At 46.5% G+C, this 22898-nt stretch overlaps 1 protein-coding gene across 1 annotated transcript in view; it reads left to right on the top strand.

The window, feature by feature from the left end:
• Positions 1-523: 523 nt before the first annotated feature.
• Positions 524-22898, top strand: part of ABCA9 (ATP binding cassette subfamily A member 9) — a 55205-nt gene continuing 32830 nt past the window's right edge. The window contains exons 1-16 of the mRNA XM_040244408.1: positions 524-777; positions 5544-5645; positions 7392-7599; positions 8864-9028; positions 9602-9705; positions 10286-10512; positions 12192-12333; positions 12578-12763; positions 14249-14396; positions 14828-14996; positions 16866-16927; positions 17661-17771; positions 18423-18598; positions 18786-18905; positions 19663-19801; positions 20591-20681. Of these exons, the coding sequence (XP_040100342.1) occupies positions 739-777; positions 5544-5645; positions 7392-7599; positions 8864-9028; positions 9602-9705; positions 10286-10512; positions 12192-12333; positions 12578-12763; positions 14249-14396; positions 14828-14996; positions 16866-16927; positions 17661-17771; positions 18423-18598; positions 18786-18905; positions 19663-19801; positions 20591-20681 (2189 nt within the window). The 5' untranslated portion in view covers positions 524-738. The remainder of the gene's footprint in view (positions 778-5543; positions 5646-7391; positions 7600-8863; positions 9029-9601; positions 9706-10285; positions 10513-12191; positions 12334-12577; positions 12764-14248; positions 14397-14827; positions 14997-16865; positions 16928-17660; positions 17772-18422; positions 18599-18785; positions 18906-19662; positions 19802-20590; positions 20682-22898) is intronic.

The raw sequence follows: 22898 nt of genomic DNA, 5'->3' as shown, positions 1-22898 counted from the left end.
AAAAATTACATTCTTCATCGCCATATTTCTATATCCAGATTTTAAGAACTAAATTTCAATGGAGACTTTCGAGTTGCTTTCTGGCCCGTTTCTGTATTTGTCTTTTTTTTTTTGAATGGATGCGTGAGTGCTTCTCACAGGCATCCCCTAGGCTCAGCAGAGTGAGTGTGTGTGTGTGTGTGTGTGTGTGTGTGTGTGAGCTGCTCAGTCGTGCCCAACTCTTTGAGACCCCACGGACAGTAGCCCGCCAGGCTTCTCTGTCCATGGGATTCTCCCAAGAATACTGGAGTGGGTTGCCGTTCCCTTCTCCATGTCATTTTTTTTTTCTTTTTTACTTGTTTATGCTCTGTTCCGAACTGTTTCTTTACTTATGTTTCTTTAAAAGACTGTGTTGGAAGTCAGCTCTACCATGAGGGCCTTTAAGAAAAAGCTAATTGGAAAAGACTAGCTTCTCTTTGATTTGATAATACTTATGCTTGCTATGTCCAGCCAGCCAGCTGCAGCCACGAACGCCCTGCTGAGGAGCTGGCAGGGAGACAAAGAAATGGAAAACTGTAAAGAAGTCGCCATGTGATGCGAGCACAGAGTTTTTGGCAGTCTGGCTGAATTAAGACCATAATCCTTTTCGGAAATCATTCTACACGGAACTATTCACAATAAACATGAAATTAAAAGCGTGGTGTAGTAGTGACCCAAAAGGAATGTGAATTGTTCTCCAGGACCCGCGGAGACCCGTGGATGGACTGTTTCTGGAGTCTTGCTCCAGCTTTCCTGAGAGTAAGTTAACCTCTGAAATCGTGGTTTTGCATATGAAAATATAACGTGTGACTTCAAACAGGGAATGCCAAACACTTGGATGAAAACTATTAGAGGCAGGATGTTGTTAGCAAGCCATTTTGATTTTTCAAATTATCTGAGTATTTCATATTGTATTGCTAAATAACCATTTGGAGAACCAAGATTTATTTAAATTTTTACCCTATGACTAAAGCATGTTTGGACAAATAGCATGTTTTATCTAAGAGACTATTGGATAAGCTGAAAGGAATGTGACTTTATGTTGCCTCTTTACAAGGATGAGCTATATTTCTCAGACTGTAAGAAGTACTTATTCTCTTTTGTTCATTTTCAATTTTGTTGCCAGAGGCTTTATATGCATTGGAGTGATACATGATTTTCTGAGTATTAATTTTTTTTTAACCAGAGACCTAAGGTTCTGAGTATTTAAATGATTTAAATGGCTTCATCAGGAAATCTTAAGGCCATATTTTCCTTGACTTTATCATCCTAAATTTTTGTGAAATTTGTTGTGTAACATGTTTATTCTCTGAATACCGGGAATTCTGTCTGAATAGGAAATGACTGGCTTTTATAGCCAAGTTATTATTTCTAGATCACACGGGCTCCCATTCAGAGCAGTTTAAGCTAAATAGATGTTTTGTGCAACTGCCGTGGATGGTATTTTTATTTCTGACCGGGACACACTGTGGAAAAAAACAAAAAGTCAGCCTTAACAGTTAGCAACACCACAATCATGGCCAGATCACGGTCATTATTCTTTAAAATATTCTCCAGCACACGCATTCATCCGCAGCAAGAAAGCAGAGGAGACCCCAGCAGCGTGTCAACCCTTCCAGACACCACGGTCTACTGCAGCTCTGGTTTCCTAACTGGAAATGTTTCCTATCCGTGTGTATTTTTCCTTTTTTGTTTGTCTCTGGGGCATCGGGCCCTTCTTGCCGTGCAGGCTGCAGTCAAGCTGCAGCCGGGGGCTTCTCATCGCGCTGGCGTCTGCTTTTGCAGTTCACGGGCTCCAGGGCCCTCGGGCTGCAGTGTCTGTGGCTTGCAGGCTCTAGACACAGGCTCAGACTCACAGGCTCAGGGGCTCTGCACGAGCGGGATCTTCCCAGACCAGGGTGTGAACCAGTAGCCCTTGCATTGCAAAGCAGATTCGTAGCAACCGGGGCACCCGAGAAGCCCTGGAAGTATTCTGGTTTGGTTTCAGTCAGAGCCTCAGCTGCCGCAGTCTGCTCTGACGATGACATTATCATCAGGAGCTCATCCACGTAGCTTCTAAACCCTTCCTTCCTGGACAGGTTCTAAACCTGAATCCACGCCCTCTTGTGTTCCATCCACGCCCTCTTGTGTTCCACCTCCACCAACAAGGTACAGCCCAGACGGAATCTCCAGTCATCTTTGTGTGTCCCGAGGCCCTCGTTCTCGACCGACCGACTGCAGGACCTCTTCCGTCTTGTTCCCTGACTGCACGTTCTCACACTCCTCTTTTGCTCCTGGTGTTAGCTTTTTAATTGCTGCTATAAACAAATAGCTACACACTCAATGGCTTAACACATAAAGAGATGTATCACTGTACAGCTCGGGAGGCAAGAAGTGGGACCTGGGTGTCACTGGACCAAAATCAAGGCGTTGGCCAGGCTGTGCTCCTTTCTGGAGGATGTGTCATCATCACTGTACAGGTGCATACATACAATTCTCTGTAGGCGAGAATTCCGTTTCTTATCTTTCTTGGCTTCTAGACGCATCTGTGTCCCTGGCTCATGCCCTTCTTTCTCCATCTTGGAAGCAAACAACAGGTTGAGTCCTTGAAACAGCACTTTAGGGATTTCCCAGCTGGCGCAGGGGTAGAGAATCCGCCTGCCGATGCAAGAGGCGCGGGTTTGATCCCTGGGTGGGGAGGATCCCCTGGAGGAGGAGATGGCAATCACTCCAGTATTCTAGCCTGGAAAATTCCATTGGCAGAGGAGCCTGGTGGGCCACAGTCTATGGGTTTGCAAAGAGTCGGACGCGACAGAGTGACTGAGTACACACACCACATCGCTTCTCTCTGACCTCCTCTTCTGCCTCCTTTTGCACGTCTAAGGCCCCTTGTGGTGACGCTGGGTCTGCCCTGATGATCCAAGCTTATCTCCCTGATTTGAAGTCAGCTGGCTACCAACCTTACGACAGGCTGCTGCCTTTACCCTCCTGTGCCCCGGGTGCATCGCTTAGTAGCAAGGTCTCCAGAACTTGGCAGCCTGGGTTAAATCCATGGCCTTGTGGACCTGTTTGTGCCTCAGTTTCCTCATCTGTGGAACGGGGAGAATAATATCCCCAAGATTTGTTGGAAGGGTTGAACTAATTTTAATAAACTACTTGGCGCTACCTGGAACATAAAAATAGCATCATTAAATATAGTTAGTATTATTTCCTTCCCAATCTCTTATATTCCAACTACTTCCACTCGCTCATTGTTTCAGCTGAATGATTGAATGATTGGTTCAAACAAAGCTCCTGTCTGTTTGATCATTTATTTTCCTGAGTTTAAAACTCCCGTTTCCTGTGCTACCTCCACTCCCATCCCTTTTCTAAGTGAATGAAAGATTCTTTAAATTCAATTGTTGTTCAGTCGCTCAGTCGTGTCCAACTCTTTGCGACCCCATGGACTGCAGCACGCCAGGTCTCCCTGTCCTTCACTATCTCCTGGAGCTTGCTCAAACTCATGTCCACTGAGTCGGTGATGCCATCCAACCATCTCATCGTCGGTCGTCCCCTTCTTCTCCCGCCCTCAGTTTTTCCCAGCTTCAGGGTCTTTTCCAGTGAGTTAGCTCTTTGCATCAGGTACTTTACAGCTTTCAGAAGTTCCACACATGTGAATTCATATAACCCCATGACCACTCCTTCCCCTACCCACCCTGGTATCTCCCTCCACTCTCCCCACTGACAAGCACTAGTTTGTTCTCTGTATTTGAGAGTCTGTCTTTCTTGTTTTATTCACTAGTTTGTAATATTTTTTAGATTCCACATATACGTGATGTCATACAGTATTTGTCTTTCTCTATCTGCCTTATTTTACTTAGCATAATGCTCTCCAAGTCAATCCGTGTTGTTGCAAATGGAAACTTTTCATTTTCCATAACTGAGGAATATTCCATCTTCTTTAGCCATTGTCTGTTGGTGGACACTGGGCTGCTTCCACACCCTGGTGATTGTAAATAATGCTGCTATCAACACTGGCAAAGTGCAGTGAAAGTCGCTCAGTCGTGTCCGACTCTTTGCGACCCATGGACTACGCAGTCCGTGGAATTCTCCAGGCCGGAATACTGGAGCGGGTAGCCTTTCCCTTCTCCAGGGGATCTTCCCAAGCCGGGTCTCCCACAGTACAAGAGGATTCCTTACCAGCTGAGCCACAGGGGAAGCCCGAACATTGGGGTGCGTGCATCTTTTCAAATTAGTGTTCTTGTTGTTTCAGATACACACCCGGAGCGGCACTGCTCAGCCACACGGTCGTGCTGTTTTAGCTCTGCAAGAAGCCTTAGCGTGGCTCTCCACAGTGGCCGCAGCTGTGTGCCTTCCCACGCACAGCGCTCAAGGGTTCCCTTTTCTCCACTCGCCCAGCAGCATTCGTAGTCTGCGGCGTCCCTGATAACGCCATTCTGACCGTTGTCGGCGGCATCTCCTTGGGCTTGCGCTTGCCTGTCCCCGACGATGCCGATATGATACTGAGCACCTTTTCCTGCGCCTCTGCCTCTCCTCGTTGGAAAAATGTCTATTCAGCTCTTCTGCCCACTCTTTAATAGGGTTGTTTGTTTTGGGGGGTTGAGTTGTAGGTGCTGGTTATATATGTTGATGGCAACTGGTCGCCTTTTCGTTGTCCTGGACGTTCTTTATTGCAAGCAGTATTACTTAACACGGACTTCCCAGGTGGCTCATCGGTGAAGAACCCGCCGGCCAGAGCAGGAGAGCAGGTTCAGCCTCTGCGTCGGGAAGATCCCCTAGAGAAGGAAATGACGACTGACTCCAGCAGGCCTCGGAAATCCCAAGGGCAGAGGAGCCTGGCGAGCTACAGTTCATGGGGGCGCAAAAGAGTCAGATAGGACAGAGCAACTGAGCACGCATGCATTAGTTAATACAAGTGACGTAGCGGCATCGCTTTCAGCCTTCTCTTCCAGTTTTTAAACTGGCCCTGTGTTTTAAAATCTCTTCTCGTGGATGAGTGGGTACTGATTTCCTGCCTCTGAATCCTTCCTGGTACTGTATGAACCGATCCATTCAAATCTGATGACATTGCACCCCGATACTCTGCTTTATGACGAGCATCCGGGTACAGGTCCCCGCGCGGACGCGTGTGGGAATTTCCTTGGCAGACACACCCGGAGCGGTACTGACTGACAGCGGGGTGTCGCTAAGTACTGATGAGCTGGGGATGGATCGCTAGAATGGCTTGTGCGGCCTTCTTCCGCTGGCAGTGAAGTTCCTTTATCCCTGTTCAGGAACTGAACCCTTGACTCTGGTGCTTTGTCTAGTTTTCTCGGCCTGATGAGGAATCAACATGCAGCTCGCGCACGCACGCTTGTTTGGACGCTTCTTCCGTTTCACCCCGAGCGCCCTCAACCCTTCTGGTGTTCTCCAGCTCTCCCGCCCCTTTGCTCCACCCGCGATTGGGAGCAGCTGTTGTGAGGCTTCTCTCTGGCTGGGCTGCTCAATGCTTTCTATTTCCAACCCTCACATTTTCTCCCTTCACTTTCTCCTTTTAAAATAAACAGGTCAGGATGAGCACGAGGCGCTTCAGCGCGGGCCAGCAAACGAGGGCGCTTCTTGGCAAGAATTTTCTTAAGAAATGGAGGATGAAAAGAGAGACCTTGTCGGTACGGTTCGGAGTCTATGTCATCTCATATTTAAAACAGGACACAGTACTTTCTTGGGCACAAACGCTTTCTCTGTTTTCTTTACTCTTTCATAGATATTCTATTTCTGATTAGCAGGCTGGATATTTTTTTTCAAATTCTGAGTTTTGCTATTATTTCAAGTGAGATTCCTTTCAAATATGTCATTACGACACATCTTATTGGGAGCATTTTGTAGGTAATTTATATTCAGAAACTCCATGAAAAATAAAGCTATGAAAATAAACTCCCATAAAAATAAAGCCTGGAAATTACTGAGGTACCAATTACATCTAAATTCATCTGAATCTCATAAAGGAATAAGTACAGAAATTCAGCAGGAAAGTGAAAGAAATTTACTTAATCCAGAAAGTAATCAGAACTTAATCCAGAAAGTTAATACAAAATTTTAAAAAATAAAAACTCCAAGGACACAAATTGTAGCACTGCACATCACTGTACTATGGACACAGACGATGTTGATTTGAAAGAAATCACGAGCAGAAAAACAGAGAGGAAAGGAAAACGGCATTTGAACTCTTGCTTGTAGTAAGCTTTGTAAGGATGATCGCATGCTATTCATGTAGGAACTTTAATAAATTCAGAAAAATGTAATTTAAAATCACTTGTAAAATATCCATGTTTCAAGAGTGGATGTATTAACATTTCACTTTCTGAACATCACAAGTGTGCACGTGTTCTTCCAACAAATATGCACTGTGTAAATCGGCAGTGATTAAAGCACACGAAGATCCCTGTATGGAGGAAGGATTATGTACGTATAACAGCTGGAGTCTATGCTACGGAGATGTTTTACGTCTTTTTATTTCTTTCAGTATAAGGATTATATCTGTCAATTTATTTATCTAAACAGAATAGGTGTAAAAACAAGCCAACATATGAGTTAAAGTATGATCATTTGGTGAATAAGATATATACCTCTTTTAAAGGCCAGGTATGGGCTTCCCTCGTAGCTCATGGAGAACACAATGGCAACCCACTCCAGTGTTCTTGCCTGGAGAATCCCAGGGACGGGGGAGCCTGGTGAGCTGCCGTCTGTGGGGTTGCACAGAGTCGGACACGACTGAAGCGACTCAGCAGGAGCACAGCAGCAGCTCGTAGCTCAGACAGTAAAGAATCCACTTGCAATGCAGAAGACCTGGGTTTGATCCCTATAACTGAACAATAAAGTGTGTTCTTATCAGATTTCAAATGCATTTGAAATTCTGGTACATTTCCAATTCCAGAATGCCATCACAATGACAAAGGCTTTTAAAATTCTTTTCATGAAGCAACGTTTTGGAGCTGTCTTCTTTTGCATTGGGGCAGCAGAAAATAAATATACCGCTTCATTCCTGATTATGGAGGCGGATTGTCTATTTCATTCCAATGAACATTTCTTTGTCATTCTCACTCAGGGGTCAACACGACCATTCATGAAGCGATCCAGCTTTTAACACTTGCATTAAAGTAAATAAACTTAAATTATTAGTTATGATTGGAATTGACACTGCAACTCTGTCTTGATGGATGATGCACATATTTCAAAATACACAGATTAAAGGACAAAAGAAAGTCGAAACAGTTAAACACTTAAACACTGGAAGAGAGGAAAAAACGATGCCCAGGCAACACAACAGAATTAAGAGCTTTCAGCTCGCTCGTCTCCGCTCGGCTCGCGGCGGAACAGCTGCTGACTTGCTCTCTTTTCCTCTCCCTGCTCTGTAGGAATGGCTCTTCTCCTGTCTTCTAGTGCTGTTTGCTCACCTGTTTTCCTCTAATTTGCACCAAGTTAATGACTTCCCTCAACTGCCCCCTGTGGACTTGGGACGTGTAGATGATTTTAATGATTCTGATTACGTTATTGCCTTTGCTCCTGAATCCAAGACCACCCAGGAGATAATGAACAAGTTGGCTTCTGCCCCTTTCATAAAAGGTATGTTTTAAGGCAGTTCCTGGTGATTTCCTTATTTGCAAAATACACAAATTCATTTGCAATTTCCTTGATAAACTGTGTTCAACGTTCAAGTATCTAGATTTAGTTAACATTAATTCATATTCGTCTCGAGTATCAAGGAGATTTTCGTACTGTTTACTAGTCTTCTATTGAAGAAATTTTATATTAAAAAACTGATCCTCATTGTAGTCCTTATCAAAATGAGACAGTCCAGGACCATTCAGACATTTTTTTGTGAGAAGACTCTGGGAAGATTGGGAGGTGGTGACAGTGTGGCCTCTTAATCTCTTCAAATACTTCTTTTGGGTTTCCTCTGGCCGATCACCTTGCTTTGCCTGGTTCTGAGTCTGTATTCGGCTTCCTCCATGGCTCAGTGGTTAAAGAATCTGCCTGCAGTGCAGGAAGTCCAGGAGGCACGGGCTAGATCCCCGGGTCGGGAAGATCCCCGGGTCGGGAAGATCCCCGGGTCAGCAAGATCCCCGGGTCGGGAAGATCCCCGGGTCGGGAAGATCCCCGGGTAGGGAAGATCCCTGGGTCAGCAAGATCCCCGGGTCGGGAAGATCCCCGGGTCAGCAAGATCCCCGGGTCGGGAAGATCCCCTGGAGGAGGGCATGGCAACCCACATCAGTCTTCTTGCCTGGAGAATCCCACGGGCAGAGGAGCTGGAGGCCTCGGTCCACGAGGTCACACAGAGTCGGACACGACTCCACACGAGCCTGAGTCGGGTTGGTCTGTCTCCGGTGCTCCCACGCGTGCCCGCCTCTGTCGGCCAAGACGGGGTCTAGCGATGCGGCCTAAAGGCTGACGTCACTCCCTTTTGACCTCCCAGGAGCCTACCCAGGCGTCTGTGGTCAGGAGGGTCTCCCTGAGCTCAGGAATGAGGCATCTGCGGTCTCCCGTCTCGTGGGCAGACAGGACTCCGCTCTCCCCGCTCCTGCTGCTTCGGAGCGGCTGTCTCCGCTGCTCCAGCAGGGGCCCATCCATCTCCCGCCTCAAAACCAAGGGCAGCGTGTCCAACAAAACTAGGTGACCAGGTGCCTCCTGCGACCTCAGAACGTCAGGGGTGGGAGTAGGGTCTCTGGCGGACCCGAGGAGAGAACAGGGACCCTGTCAGAGGACAGCAGCAGCCCCTGCAGAGCGGAGGGGCCAAGGCTGGGACAGTGAGGCTACCCCGAACCACAGCCACAGCGCTGTCTCTGGACCACACAGAGATCTCACCCCCGTCCCCTCCTCTCCTCGGCAGGAAGGCCCATCTCGGGCTGGCCTGATGAGCAGAGCATGGGCGAGCTGGAGCTAAACTACTCTACAGACGCGGTGAGAGTCATCTTTAATGACGCCTTCTCATACCATTTGAAGTTTCTGTGGGGACATCGAATCCCCACGATGAAGGAGCACAGAGACCATTCAGGTAACCTTCCTATTGGAAACAAAATCTATTTTTTGCTATATTGTCATTTAGCCACAAGGAGGCCTATGTGACAGCAGATATCTACTCTCTACAAACATATGCAGCATAGAGTTTAATTTCTGAACATCCGTGAGCGTCATCCTCATTAAATGAAGCCTGTGATCTTAAGTGTATTTTTTTAAAGAAATTATATTGCTATCATTCCTGTGTTCCTTCTAAATAAAACCTCAAGAAAAGGCTCTTGCTCAATGATTTCCAATCATTAAAAAGAGTCATGCTTTATTGGCAGAAGCGACAGAAGAGCAAAACTCAGCAAAACATTCTCAACTAACGGAGAGAAAGGATGATGCGGTTTAATGAAAAGTTGTTGAGAGCGGGTCTTAAGAACACTGATAAAGCATGCCTGGTATATTCTCCTTGGGTGAACCCCCCTGAGAACCCATACCATCCGTTGTATTATTGGGGACCAGGAGTGTATTTTGGAACTTTTGAAATTCTGATTTTCCCTGTATCCCAGACTGCCCCATCTCATCGTAATAGGTGTTTTCTTTTTTCATTTTTTTTCCCCTAAAGCTCATTGTCAAGTAATGGATGAAAGTGTTGTGTGTGAAGGTTCTTTGTTCTGGGAGGAAGGCTTTGTAGCTTTTCAAGCTGCTATTAATGCTGCTATCATCGAAGTGAGTACTGAGTTCAAGGAAACTAACTGCTTTGAAAATCTGGTTTCCGTGGAGGGCGATGGAATGGATCTATCATTTAATTAATTTAGTCACTTAATATAGAACAGCACACTGAGTAATTACTCTACCCAAACCTCACACCGAGCACTGAGGGTTAAGGAAGAAGGAGAACGCAGGCACTTTTCTCCAGGGATCCTGGATCATGGGGGACAGAGATATGAATAAACAGTTGTAGTGAGAGTTCCGGCTCTGTCATGGAACGGAAGTGATGGCGAGGCAGGCCACAGGCAGAGGATTCTCTGGTGAGGTGTGTCAGAGAAGAGTTACTAACCAAAGTGACGCTTCAGAAGTGACTTCACGCGTGTGTAGAGTTTTACCCACTGGAGATGCTAAGTGAGGATATTCTAAGGGGTCGAGACAAAATCTAGTATATTCCAGGATTTACAAGGGGACGACTCCTGACGGACATACGTGTTGATCAAATGTGGAGTGAACGCACGTCACTTCTGTAATCGACACAACACGCATGAGGCTATAATTAGCTCAGTGCTAACACTGTGTTCGTGTTGTCTGTCTTTAGATCACAACGAACCATTCGGTGATGGAAAAACTGATGTCAGTGACTGGTGTAGACATGAAGATACTACCTTTTGTTGCCCAAGCAGGAGTTATGACTGATTTTTTCATTTTCTTCTGCGTCATTTCTTTTTCTGCCTTCATATACTACGTATCAGTCAGTGTGACACAAGAAAGACAACTCATGAAGCCAGTGATGACAGTGATGGGACTTCGAGAGTCAGCCTTCTGGTAAACCCCGTGGCTACTACGCTCCGTCCTGCAACATAGAGAGAACAAGTTAGCTGGTTGGACTCCCTAGACCTGTAAAGTATCATATTTAAACCTGATGCTTTCATAAAATAGTGCCTTGTATAGGAATGGAGTGAATGGGCCTGTAGGTTCCATTACAAACCAGTGGCCACATTAAATGCATAGAATACAGCACTTCATTTAATTATCTCATCATGTTTCAGCAGAGGATAAGGAAGTTTAAACAGAATAAGTAACAACCTTCAGGGTCAGATAGGTACAGTATAGCAGAGAAAGCTTAAACCAGCTTCATAGAAGGGGAGAGCTTATTCTTTCCCTTATAAAGAAGCTTTCTTCCTGATTCTTTGAAATCAATCTCAAAATAAAATAAAATCAAAAGACGAACAAAACTTATCTTCATTTCCATCTAAATATGTGTATCTATCTATATCCAATGTCTGTGTATAAATGTGTCTACGTTCAGTCTAGATCTAGTCATCTGTGTTGGGTTGGCAAACTGAGTGGTCCATTTGTTTTTACAAAACTAAGAGTGATTGGAGGCAAAAGGAGAAGAGGGCAGCAGAGGGTGAGATGGTTGGATGGCATCACCAACTCAGCGGATGTGAATCTGAGCAAACTCCAGGAGCTGGTGAAGCAGAGGGAAGCTTGGCGTGCTGCCGTCCAGGGGGTCACAGAATCCATCATAACTTAGCCACTGAACAGCAACAACTAAAACTAGGAATGGCTTTTACCCAGCTTTGAAAAAATCCATAAGAACAATAATATTTTATATGAAATTCAAATTTCAGCATCTACAAATACATGTTTAGTGGAACACAGTCACGGTCAAACGGTTGTGTTGTCTGTGACTGCTTCTGTCTTACGAAGGCAGTGCCGAGTAGTAGCCGCAGAGACTATGGTCTGAAAAGCCTAAAATATTTACTATCTGGCTCTTCAGAGAAAAAGTTTGCTGATCCCTGCTTCATCATCCGTTTGGTTTGTTTTGGTTTCTGTTCCATGATGTTTATGTAATTACTGAAAGAGGAGGTCCAGAACTGACAAATCAATCATCATAAATGTCTTCCATGGAAACCCCTCCCATTTACTCTTGTTACAATATCCAGCTTCGTTGTTGTTCAGTTGCTCAGCCATGTCCGACTCTCTGTGACCTCATGGACTGCAACCCACCAGGCTCCTCTGTCCTCTACTCTCTCCCAGAGTTTGTTCAAAGTCTTGTCCGTTGAGTAGGTGATGCCATCCAACCATCTCATCTTCTGTCACCCCGTTCTCCTCCTGCCCTCAATCTTTCCCAGAACCAGGGTCTTTTCCACCAAGTTGGCTTTTTGCATCAGGTGGCCAAAGTACTGGAGCTCCAGCTTCAGCATCAGTCCTTCCAATGAATGTTCAGGGTTGAATCACCTTTAGGATGGGCTGGTTTGATCTCCAGTTTATTTGTCTTATTTTGAAATTAGTGACCTATTTTACCCATTAACTTGTTTAATTGCTACCTTCTCCAGTAGAAGATGAAGCTCAGGGGCAGAGAAGTTTTCTGACTTATGAGATGTTGTGTTCCCTTTACTCTTGGTATATGGTGAGCTTCACAAGACAGCTGCTGAGAAATGAATGGATCAAGGGGTGGAAGAGCGGCACTTTGAACTGGTGCTTTCTTTCTCCGCCAGGCTGTCCTGGGGTCTGATGTACACCGGCTTCGTCTCCGTCACGGCCACTCTGATGGCTCTGATAGTGGCATACACCCCAGTGGTCGTCCTGACGGGCTTCACGGCGGTCTTCACCCTCTTTCTCCTCTACGGCCTGTCTTTGGTGAGTTGGCGAATTCTCTCTCTGTCTCTGAGCTCTTGCTCAGAGAAGACTACCAGCCATTTCTTGCTGATTCTGCTCGCATGTCCTCTGTTCTGTTTGCAGTATTTGAGTCTTTGCATGAGACAGTATCTAGAGGTTGGGGGCAACGATGAAATACACTTCTACATGGTGAAATTCTTTTCTATTATGCTTCTGGTGATTCCCAGCGGATTGTGGACCACCTGGAGTCTCCCTCTCCTTTCAGATAACGTTAGCTTTCCTGACGAGCGTGTTGGTGAAGAAGCCCTTCCTTACGGGGCTGGTGGTCTTCCTCCTCACTGTCTTCTGGGGGAGCCTGGGATTCACAGCTTTGTACAGGCACCTTCCTGCGGCTTTGGAGTGGATCTTATGTCTTCTCAGCCCCTTTGCTTTCACTGCTGGAATGGCCCAGGTAAGAGTTCATGAAACTATTTCACTATTTCACTTATTGTATGTATGAGTCGTGTCCAGCTCCTCTGTCGTGGAATTCTCCAGGCCAGGATACTGGAGTGGGGAGCCGTTCCCTTCTCCAGGGGATCTTCCCAACCCAGGGATTAAAGCCAGGTCTCCCGCACTGCAGGCAGCTTCTTTACAGTCTGAGCCACCAGGGAAGCGACTAGGCACAAGTTACGATGTTGTAACTAGAATTAAATTTTCTGAGAGGAGGTCAGTCTCGTATAGAACTGGCCAGTCAAGAAAGAAAAATGCGCTCTAGGATGTCGCTGGGGGTCCAGTGGTTAAGAATCCGCCTGCCAACGCAGAGGACACGGGTTCGATCCCTGACCTGGGAAGGTTCCGCATGCCGCAGCGTGACTAAGCCCGAGAACCACAACTACGGGGCCTGTGCTCCAGAGCCGGCGCTCAGCCACGCGGGAACCACTGCAGTGAGAGGCCCCTGCGCGGCGGTGAAGAGCAGAGCCCGCTCTTGCCGCAGCTAGAAAAAGCCTGCCACAGCAGGGAAGACCCAGCCCAGCCATGAATGCGTAACTAAGTGAATCTTAACAATGTCTCTAGGGAATTGGAATACAGCTGCTAACAGGAAGGGTCATGTTTCCTGAGCATGAAATGAAATCAATGTTTTTTTAGGGGACAGCCCTATAAAAGTAAACGCTGGCCACACCAGTAATGGGGTATCAGTTTGTATTAAGCAGATCTGAAAGAAAACGGATGATGCCGAGAGAGAGAAAGAAAAGCCTTTCCTATCTTTTCAATGTGCACCTTTACAAAAGCAAATGGGAGTTTTAACCTTTGGTAAGTGTCGTGTGGATTGTCTAGGGGGAATCTAAAAACCTTCCCAGGAGGCACAGTGATACGGAATCTGTCTGTACTGCAGGAGACACAAGAGACTTGGGTTTGATTCCTGGCTTGGGAAGATCCCCTGGAGGAGGAAATGGCAACCCACTCTGGTATTCTTGCCTGGAAAATTCCATGGACAGAGAAGCCTTGTAGGCTACAGTCCATGGGGTCACAAACACCTCTGCTAAGAAATTACTCTCTGTCTTCTGCCGGACTACAAAAGTACTCCAGCCCTCTCCCTTTCACTCTCAAACTGTGTCCCCCCTCTAGAACTGCCCCCTCTCCTGCACGATCAGCCTGATGAAGCCCCCAGGCAGCCCAGCTCCAGTAGCAGCTTCCTGGTTTTCACTTCTGCCTGGAAGACTTCCCTATTGCAGACCGTGGCCTTCTAAACCCTGAGTACCACCTGCACTTACTCCCTGAATTGCCTGCGGTTAGTTCCCTTCCTGTATCTTCCAAGAGCTTAGAGCTCTATGAAGGCAGAATCATGTTTCATTTATTTTTTCAACTCCAATGCCTAGCAGAAATAAGACAATATACCTTTTGATGCTCTGGTTATCCTTTTTCGATTCCACACATATATCTTTTTTTTTTTTTCCAGCTTATCCATTTGGACTACGATGTGAATTCTAACATCCATTCAGATTCTCCAAACGACCAGTACCTCATAATAGCTACTATTTTCATGCTGGCTTTTGATGCTCTTCTGTATTTGGTACTGACGTTGTATTTGGACAAAATTTTGCCCAGTAAGTAGTAGCATGATTGCGATTCAACACAATTTCATTCATTTCTATTTCTTTAAAATAACTGTCTGCAACATATTCGATATAAATTATCAAGCATTCCCCGCCCCCCACCAAAGTTTCTAAAATAAGCCTCAGCGGTATTCTGCATTTACTATCACTTTCTAAGATCTTGTTCTACCATAACATTTTAGATGGTTTCTTTAAGAAAAAGGCACTTATAGATTAAGGATAATTTATAGATTAAGGAGAATGGATTCAGGATAACTACACTGTTAGTGCTCGTCTCAAAACTGGCCAAAGACTGCTAGTTCCTGATGCTGGGTCTGAGGAATCTCTAAACCTTCCCAGACGGGTTGCTGGGACCTCTTCTGGCAGCTCTAGCGCTCAGGGTGGTGACTGACCCAGTGCTTCTTTACCGGCTGTTCATGTAGCTGAATACGGACGTCAGCAGCCTCCCTGGTTTTTCCTCAAGTCCTCTTCTTGGTTCCAACGCCGAAGTGCTGATCGTGCGGCCCTCGAGAATGACATCGATCCAGATTCTCCACCCAATGACTCTTTTGAACCAGTGTCTCCCGAATTCCACGGGAAAGAAGCCATCAGGTAATGAAAATATGACCTGGGGCTGAAATGGAGAGCAGGTCCAAGAGCAGAGCTCTATCCGGCAAGATCGGGGTGGGGACAGAGGTTTCTCTCAGTGCCTCTGTGTACCCACCATCCCAGGATGCTACGCTCGTGAAAGCCTACACTCGTTTTTTAGGGGGGCCACACCGCTATGCAGCTTACAAGACCTTAGTTCCTCACGGAGCAGGGGAACTCGGCAGGAAAAGCTCCAAGTCCTAACCACTGGACTACCCGTGAATTCCCAAGGCTAGCCCGGCTCCTAACAGCACTCTGCCTCCTCATCTTGTCCGCATTTGCTTTTACTAATATCTTACAACAGGACGGCATCCATCAGCGAAGTGATAACCTTCACATTCCCGTTCTCGTCAGCCCCTCTCTTTTCTTTTGCCTTTTCTCTGTCCTTTCCCTTTACGACAGACACAGTCCTCATCTTTATTCTGAGCTCCCTTTTCTCTGCAAGTCACTTTATCTCTCGTCTTTTGCTTCCTGATTAATAAGACCAGAAGGAAGCAGCAAGAGATACAGGCAAGGGCAGATGGGAAGCAAACCCGAGCCAGGGGCGCTCTGGCACGTGTATCTTCCCTCTGAGATAATGTGTGTGCTGTAGTCAGTCCTGATGGCTCCATTTCCAAACCCCCAGAAACACGTAAGCTCCCTGGATCGCTGCTCAAAATGTGCCCATCTGTGTTGCCTTTGTCTCACACCTAAACAAAACTTTCCTGGTTCAGCGCCTCCACTAGCCTATTTTAACTCTGAACATTAATGATACGTACAGTCTCTAAATCGTAACTTTTGAAAACAGGGTCCAGTATGAGCAGACACCAAACAGCAGCATTCTCTCACTCCCGGGGTAGCAGGACTGTCATCGGGAACCGTGACCTCCCTGCAAACTGGGATTTTTATGTCCCTTCCGGTGTCTGGGCCAGAATCAGGGGCCGTCGGAGGAGGCGTAGAAAGTCCTCAAAGCTCAGGCGGCATTTTGTCTTCCCCAGTGGGCGGGGAGCCGGGTTTTGATGATTTGTGAGTTACAGTTAGCCAGAGTGGCTCTATGCTCTGGGAAAAACATCCCCAGAATGAACAGAGGCCTTGGGGGCAGACAACCTCACAGATCTGATCATGAGATAGTTTAGGAGTTTGAGCTATGAATCGGCAACCCTGGGCTACAGGCCTTGCTCCGTGGCTATGCCGTGTGCTGGAAAAACAGGTTATACGTGTGGGGGGTGTGTGTGTGTGTTAGTCGCTCAGTTGTGTCTCTTTGTGACCCCGTGGACTGTAGCCCACCAGGCCTCTGTCCATGGAATTCTCCAAGCAGGGATACAGGAGTGGGTTGCCATGCCCTCCTCCAAAGGCTCTTCCTGACCCAGGGACCAAACCTTCATCTCCTGCAATGTGTCACTAGAAGCCCCGGTGGAAAAAAGGTCATGCAGATGAAATCCACAGTGAGCTTTGAGTCCATGGATGGTGTGCGTGGCACATGACTCTGGGACTTGACCCAGGGTGGTCTGACCCCCAAAGCCAGCGTGTCTCTTTGCGGGCTCACTGCTTGCTTCTGTCCTCCACCAGAGTGCAGGTCCTCTACACACCGTCTCATCGCCCACTTCCTCTGGGCCAGTCACTTCTCATCGTCCTCACGGCACTCATGGACTCATGCTGCCTGCAGAGAGTGAGCTGCTCAGCCTGTGACGAGGATGGAGGCAGGCTCCGATGAGGTGCTGAGAGGTTTCTGTCCGCCCGCAGACCTGCGTGAAGGAAAAGGACCTCCAGCTTTCCTGACAGCCTCGGCGGCTTGACTCATGGATTCTCTGTCCACCTCTACCATTTGCTCAAAACGTCTTCCTCTCTTTTCAGAATAAGAAATCTTAAAAAAGCATATGGAAAAGGCAAGCACGAGAAAGTAGAAGCTTTGAAAGGTAATGAAATAGCCTCATATGTAACCTAGTGATGTGAGTTAGCTACGGTACCTCACTGTTACACTGTCTCAGTCACGATTAAGAACAGATATTCAGAGACCATGAATTGCCTTTGTTTGAGCACATTATGATTTCTTCCAAGTAAACTTCAAAATCTTATAATAATTTTAGGAAGTCAGATGCACCACTGATATCTTATGGGTTTGAAGGATACAGGATAGCGTGATACTGTTTATTTTCAACTCATGGTATTAACCCTAAAGCTATCTTTATTATAGTCAGCCTATCTTTAATGACAAGATTGCTTTCCCTGAAAAAAGTTGTTAATCGGATAATAATATATATCATGACAACACTATGTGTGTACAATGTGTATCATAGAATGTGCCATTTTATTTTTTAAGATTTTTTTGATGTGGACCATTTTTAAAGTCTTTTTTGAGTTTGTTACATATTGCTTCTGTTTTACCTTTTGGTTTTTCTGCTGGGAGTCCATGTGGGAACCTAGCTCCCTGACCTGGGATTGAACCCACACCTCCCACATTGGAAGGCAGAGTTCACCACTGAACTGCCAGGGAAGTCCCAGAAGATGCAATTTTAAAGGAATGAATTTGGGGGTGCGTTTTGAGTATTGCTAGCCAAATATACAGATGCTGTGAGAATTTATAAAAATTTCAGAGACTGTAAAGTTACCATGTAGGCCCTGAGTGTCATCCTCTTGGAATAATGCCAGGCCTGGTATTGGACATATACGAAGGCCAGATCACGGGCATCCTCGGACACAGTGGAGCTGGGAAAACCACGCTGTTAAATATACTCAGCGGACTGTCGGCCCCAACGTCAGGTGAGAAGACAGTCACGGCATGACAGGAGCGCGGGCAAGTGAACCCACTGTGCTTTTCGTCCGCTCACTGTTTCATTCACGAGCTCCAGCAAGCAGTCTCATCAGCTAATAGCCACACTCAGGCACTTGAGACAGGATCCTTAGAAGGCCCTCCAGGTTATTATTTGACAGATTTATGTTGAACTTATTTAGGAAAATCTTTGTGGCTTAAATAGGTCATGATAAGTAGCTCTTCTGCTCCCTAACGGGCTTGGATGTATGGTGAACATTAAGTTTTAATTCATCAAGAGTGTACAGGACTCCTTTTAGGTAAAAGAATATGGATAAAGAAAGTCTGAGAAAGTAGAAGCTTCGGAAGGTAACGTAGTAGCCTCATATGCAGCCTAGTGTGATTTAGCGACGGTTGCCTCACTGCACACTATCCTGGTCGCTATTAAGAACAGATACTCCAGATATTACGCCTTGCTTGTATTTGAACACATTATTTTTATTTGAGCACATTATTGTTTCTTCCAAGTAAACTTAAAAGCCTTGTAATAATCTTGTTATAATGTTTAAAGGACTTTAGTATTGACACACGTTGCTTTCCATTTTAAAATCTCTCACACGAGACCCGGATCTTTATCCTGAGGCTGACCGTTTCCCTTCCAGGGTCCATCACCATCTACAATCACTCACTTTCAGAAGCGGCTGACCTAGAATACATCAGCAAGCTCACTGGCTTCTGTCCACAAGCCAACGTGCAATTTGGCTTCCTCACTGTGAGAGAAAACCTCAGGCTCTTTGCTAAGATAAAAGGGATTCAGCCACATGAAGTGGGGCAACAGGTAGATGCCTACGCTAGCTGTCACAGCCACAAGAATGGAACTGCTTACCTAGAAAATCCTAAATGTGTTTGTGTTATTTCTACACAATTCATCGTCAAAAGATCCAAAAGGCCCTTTGCAATGAACAGCAAAGTGATAGTGTCTTTAAGAGAAACAGTCTAAATTTAGACTCAATATCCTTTGTTAGGTCCAACGGGTTTTACAGGATCTGGAGATGGGAAACATTCAAGACGTTCTTGCTCAAAATCTAAGTGGTGGACAAAAAAGGAAACTGACCTTTGGGACTGCCATCTTAGGAGATCCCCGGGTAAGTCGACCTGAAATTACAGGTGAAATCAGGTGGAGGGTTGTGAATCTGGGGTGTGCAATCACATTTAATTTGCAGTTGATAAGTGGAAGAGAACTGTTCCAGGGAAGAGTTAGGCGTTAAAATATTTCTCCTAAATAATTTTGCAAGTACGGTTCAGTCTTGAACAATGCAGGGTTCGGGGTTGTGGGGTGGGGGGTGTTGAGCAACCCTCCGCAAGGTGGGAAATCCTAGCAGAGCCTTCCAGTCGGCCGTCAGCACGCATGGTCCCGCCTCTGCAAGTGCATCCAGCCTGAGACTGCGTGCGCTGTGGTGTGCAGTGAAAACCACCCACGAATACGCAGGCCCGCGCAGGCCAAAGCTGTGTACTCACCAGTTCGCGGTATATTGCTCTTCATTTTTCGTTCTTTTTCTTTTCTATTAATTGATTTTGGGGTGTTCTTATTTATTAAGACATAGTTGCTTTCCAATGCGGTGTTAGTCTCTACTTTGCAACTGTGTCCGTCAGCCACGCGCATACCTGCCTCCCCTCCCCCGGAGCTCTCTCCCTGCCCACCCCCGCCCCGCCCACCCCCGCCCTCTAGGTCATCACAAAGCACAGAGCTGAGCTCCCTGTGCAGCAGCTTCCTGCTAGCTGTCTGTTTCACACCTGGTGTGTATACAAGTCCATCCTAATCTCCTGACTCACTGTATATTGCTTTTTAAAAGAATCCCGCATGAACGGGAAAGCGATTTCAGGGGCTTTCCTGCTGTGCAGGTTTTGCTGTTGGACGAGCCGACTGCGGGGTCAGACCCTCTTTCGAGACACCGGGTGTGGAACCTCCTGCGAGAGAGGAAGTCAGACCACGTGGTCCTCTTCAGCACCCCATTCATGGATGAGGCTGACGTCCTGGCTGGTGAGCCTTGGGTTTCCTTCGTGTATCTCAATGACGACTTAGGGACCTGGGTGGAACGTGTGTAGCGAGGCTCCGGGCCAGCTCCGAGCGTGTGGCTCCCTCGAGCCAGCGGGGAGGACGGTCCTCTGACCGATCTGAGTGTCTTCATCCCCGAGGGCACTGTCCCAGCAAGGATTCTGATCCTATTGCAAAGCACCTCACCTGATGTAAAATACAAAGCACACTCCCGAAGACGTGTTATGATTTATCCTGTATGAAGGGGACTTCCCAGGTGGCTCGGTGATAAAGAGTCTGCCTGCAGTGTAGAGACGCGAGAGGCATGGGCTCAATCCCTGGGTCGGGAAGATCCCCTGAGAAGGAAATGGCAATCCACTCCAGTATTCTTGACCGGAAAGTCCCCATGGACAGAGGAGCCTGGCGGGCTGCAGTCCATGGGGTCCCAAAGAGTTGGGTACAACGGAGCACGCGTGCACACATTCAGTATATTTGGAATCACAGTTGACTTGAAACACATCCTTTTAGTGTATGACAGTTTTTCTGAGAATTTAGAAAAATTCTTAGAAGAAATTAGAAGAATTTAGTTTACTCAAGAATAAACTAACATATCACTTGATTTATCAGATGTCGAAGAACGTGGCTTACTTACGGCCAGAATTAGGATATGCCTGTATTAGCAAGTGGTGCTCCTAAAATACACTGTTTGTTCATGAATTTGGGTGTTTTTTTTTCCTTTAATAAATAGTGAAAAAACAACCTCTGAATACAATTTATTTCATTCTTCCAACTTAGATAGAAAGGTGTTTATGTCCAACGGAAGGCTGAAGTGTGCGGGCTCCTCTCTCTTCCTGAAGAGGAAATGGGGCATCGGCTACCATCTAAGGTACAGCCCTTGCTGTATGTTAGAATGTGCTGGAAATGTCAGCGACGTGACATCACTGGTAGCATGTTAACGTAGGTTGCTCCATTAGTAAGACCATTTCGAGAGAGCTGTGTTAAAACAACTGCTCTCTTTCTTAGCTAGAATGAATGATTTATGGGATTGCAGACATTGAGAATACACGAATGATTAAACCAAGTCTGTGGGTTTCTCTCGTGGCTCAGTGGTAAAGAACCCGGCTCCAGTGCAGGAGATGAGATTGGATCCCTGGGTCAGGAAGGTCCCCTGGAGGAGGGTGTGGCAACCCACTCCAGTGTTCTTGCCTGGAGAATCCCACAGACAGAGGAGCCTGGTGGGCCGCGGTCCATGGGGTCGCAAAGAGTTGGACATGACTTAGCGACGAAATCACCACCGCCAGTGAGATTTAAATAGTATCTGGAAAATATGTTCGCAACCCAGTGTTTGCTAAGAGAAATTTATTGACACTGCAGCCTCTCTCTCATCCTGTTTCTAATGCTCATTTTTGCCAGTCGCAGCCATTTCAGCAGCTTCTTCTCTGCTCTCCTTGACTTCGTTCCCCGTCGTTGTGTTCTGTCTCCTTTCAGCACTATGAAGTGATGTCTATCACTTACTAAGCGTGGACTATACGTTAGGCGCGTCCAAAGATGTTCACATATGCAATACTCATATAGTTAGTTAGTGCAGTCGCTCAGTCGTGTCCAAGTCTTTGCAACCCCATGAATCGCAGCATGCCAGGCTCCTCATATAATCATACGTAATTCTCCAAATAACTTTAGAAAAGATGGTATTATTATGCTTCTTTGACAAGTCAAAGAATTTTAATAATCTGCCCACTCTCACATCATTTATACTGTGATTAGTCACTCAGTCTTGTCCAACGCTTTGGGACCCCATGGACTATAGCCCACCAGGCTCCTCTGTCCAAGGGATTCTCCAGACAAGAATACTAGAGTGGGTTGCCATGCCCTCCTCCAGGGGATCTTCCCAACCCAGGGATCAAACCCAGTCTCCCACATTGCAGTTTGGACCAAGATTATAGATGTGATGTAAATTGCTCCCTATACTTCCCAGTAAAGTGTAATGTTTCTTAAAAAGTGATTCGAGTCATTCCATCCCCAGTGGTAAGCGGATCCCACATTATTCACTCCAAGCACTTTGTTGTTGCTCCTAAGTCGGGACTGGCTCTTTGTGACCCATGGACTGCGGCACGCCAGGCTTCCCTGTCCTTCACCATCTCCCGCAGTTTGCTCTAGCTCATGTCCATCGAGTCGCTGATGCCATCCAACCATCTCATCCTCTGTCGTCCCCTTCTCCTCCCACCTTCAATCTTTCCCAGCATCAGGGTCTTTTCCAATGAGTCGGCTCTTCACAACAGGTGCCCAAAATATTGGAGCTTCAGCTTCAGCATCAATCCTTCCGATGAATATTCAGGACTGGTTTCCTTTAGGATGGACTGGTTGGATCTCCTTGCAGTCTAAGGGACTCTCAAGAGTCTTCGCCAACAACACAATTCAAAAGCATCAGTGGTTCGGTGCTCAGCCTCCTTTGTGGTCCAAGTTTCACATCGGTACATGACTACTGAAAAAACCACAGCTTTGACTAGATAGTGATTAAGCACTATTTTGTGGTCCAATGGACCTCACATCATTCCCTCTCAAGTGTTTGACTTGACCTAATTTATGATCCACCATGATCTGGGGGCAAGACTTGATTGAATAAATACCTCAACTAAAACCAACACAGGCTGTCCTCATGGGGGGGTGGGGGGGGGGCACACTGAAGTGTCCTGACTCTGCTTAAGGTGGGACCTCTGTGTGCTGATTCTTCCTCCATCACATTTTAACTGTGTTCAAATCTTATCTGCTCTTGAAGGTCTTCTCTGAATGCCTTCTCTTGAACAATAAGCATCCTCTTTACTGCAACCCTGAAAGCACTATTTTGAATTGTTGCCTGAGGCATCTTAATTAACTTACTTGATCCTCGGTTAAAAAGGCGAAACAACAATACCTACTTTGCAGTGAAGGCTAAAAATATTGAAAGAATGGAGGAACCAGCTGCTCAGCCGGTTTAGCTCAGCATCCCTCCCCCTTCCTCCCGTTACACACTGCTCGTATCTCTGTCATGCCCCCAGCTCCTTTAGGGAAGGCACCACATTCTCCCTGTTTGGTATCCTGAAGATCGAGTCACACGGGGTCTTAT

Source organism: Oryx dammah, unplaced genomic scaffold, assembly GCF_014754425.2.
Source record: "Oryx dammah isolate SB20612 unplaced genomic scaffold, SCBI_Odam_1.1 HiC_scaffold_8, whole genome shotgun sequence".
Taxonomy (NCBI): Eukaryota; Metazoa; Chordata; class Mammalia; order Artiodactyla; family Bovidae; genus Oryx; species Oryx dammah.
Note: the sequence above shows the minus strand (reverse complement) of the source record. Positions and strands in the feature narration are given on the sequence as shown.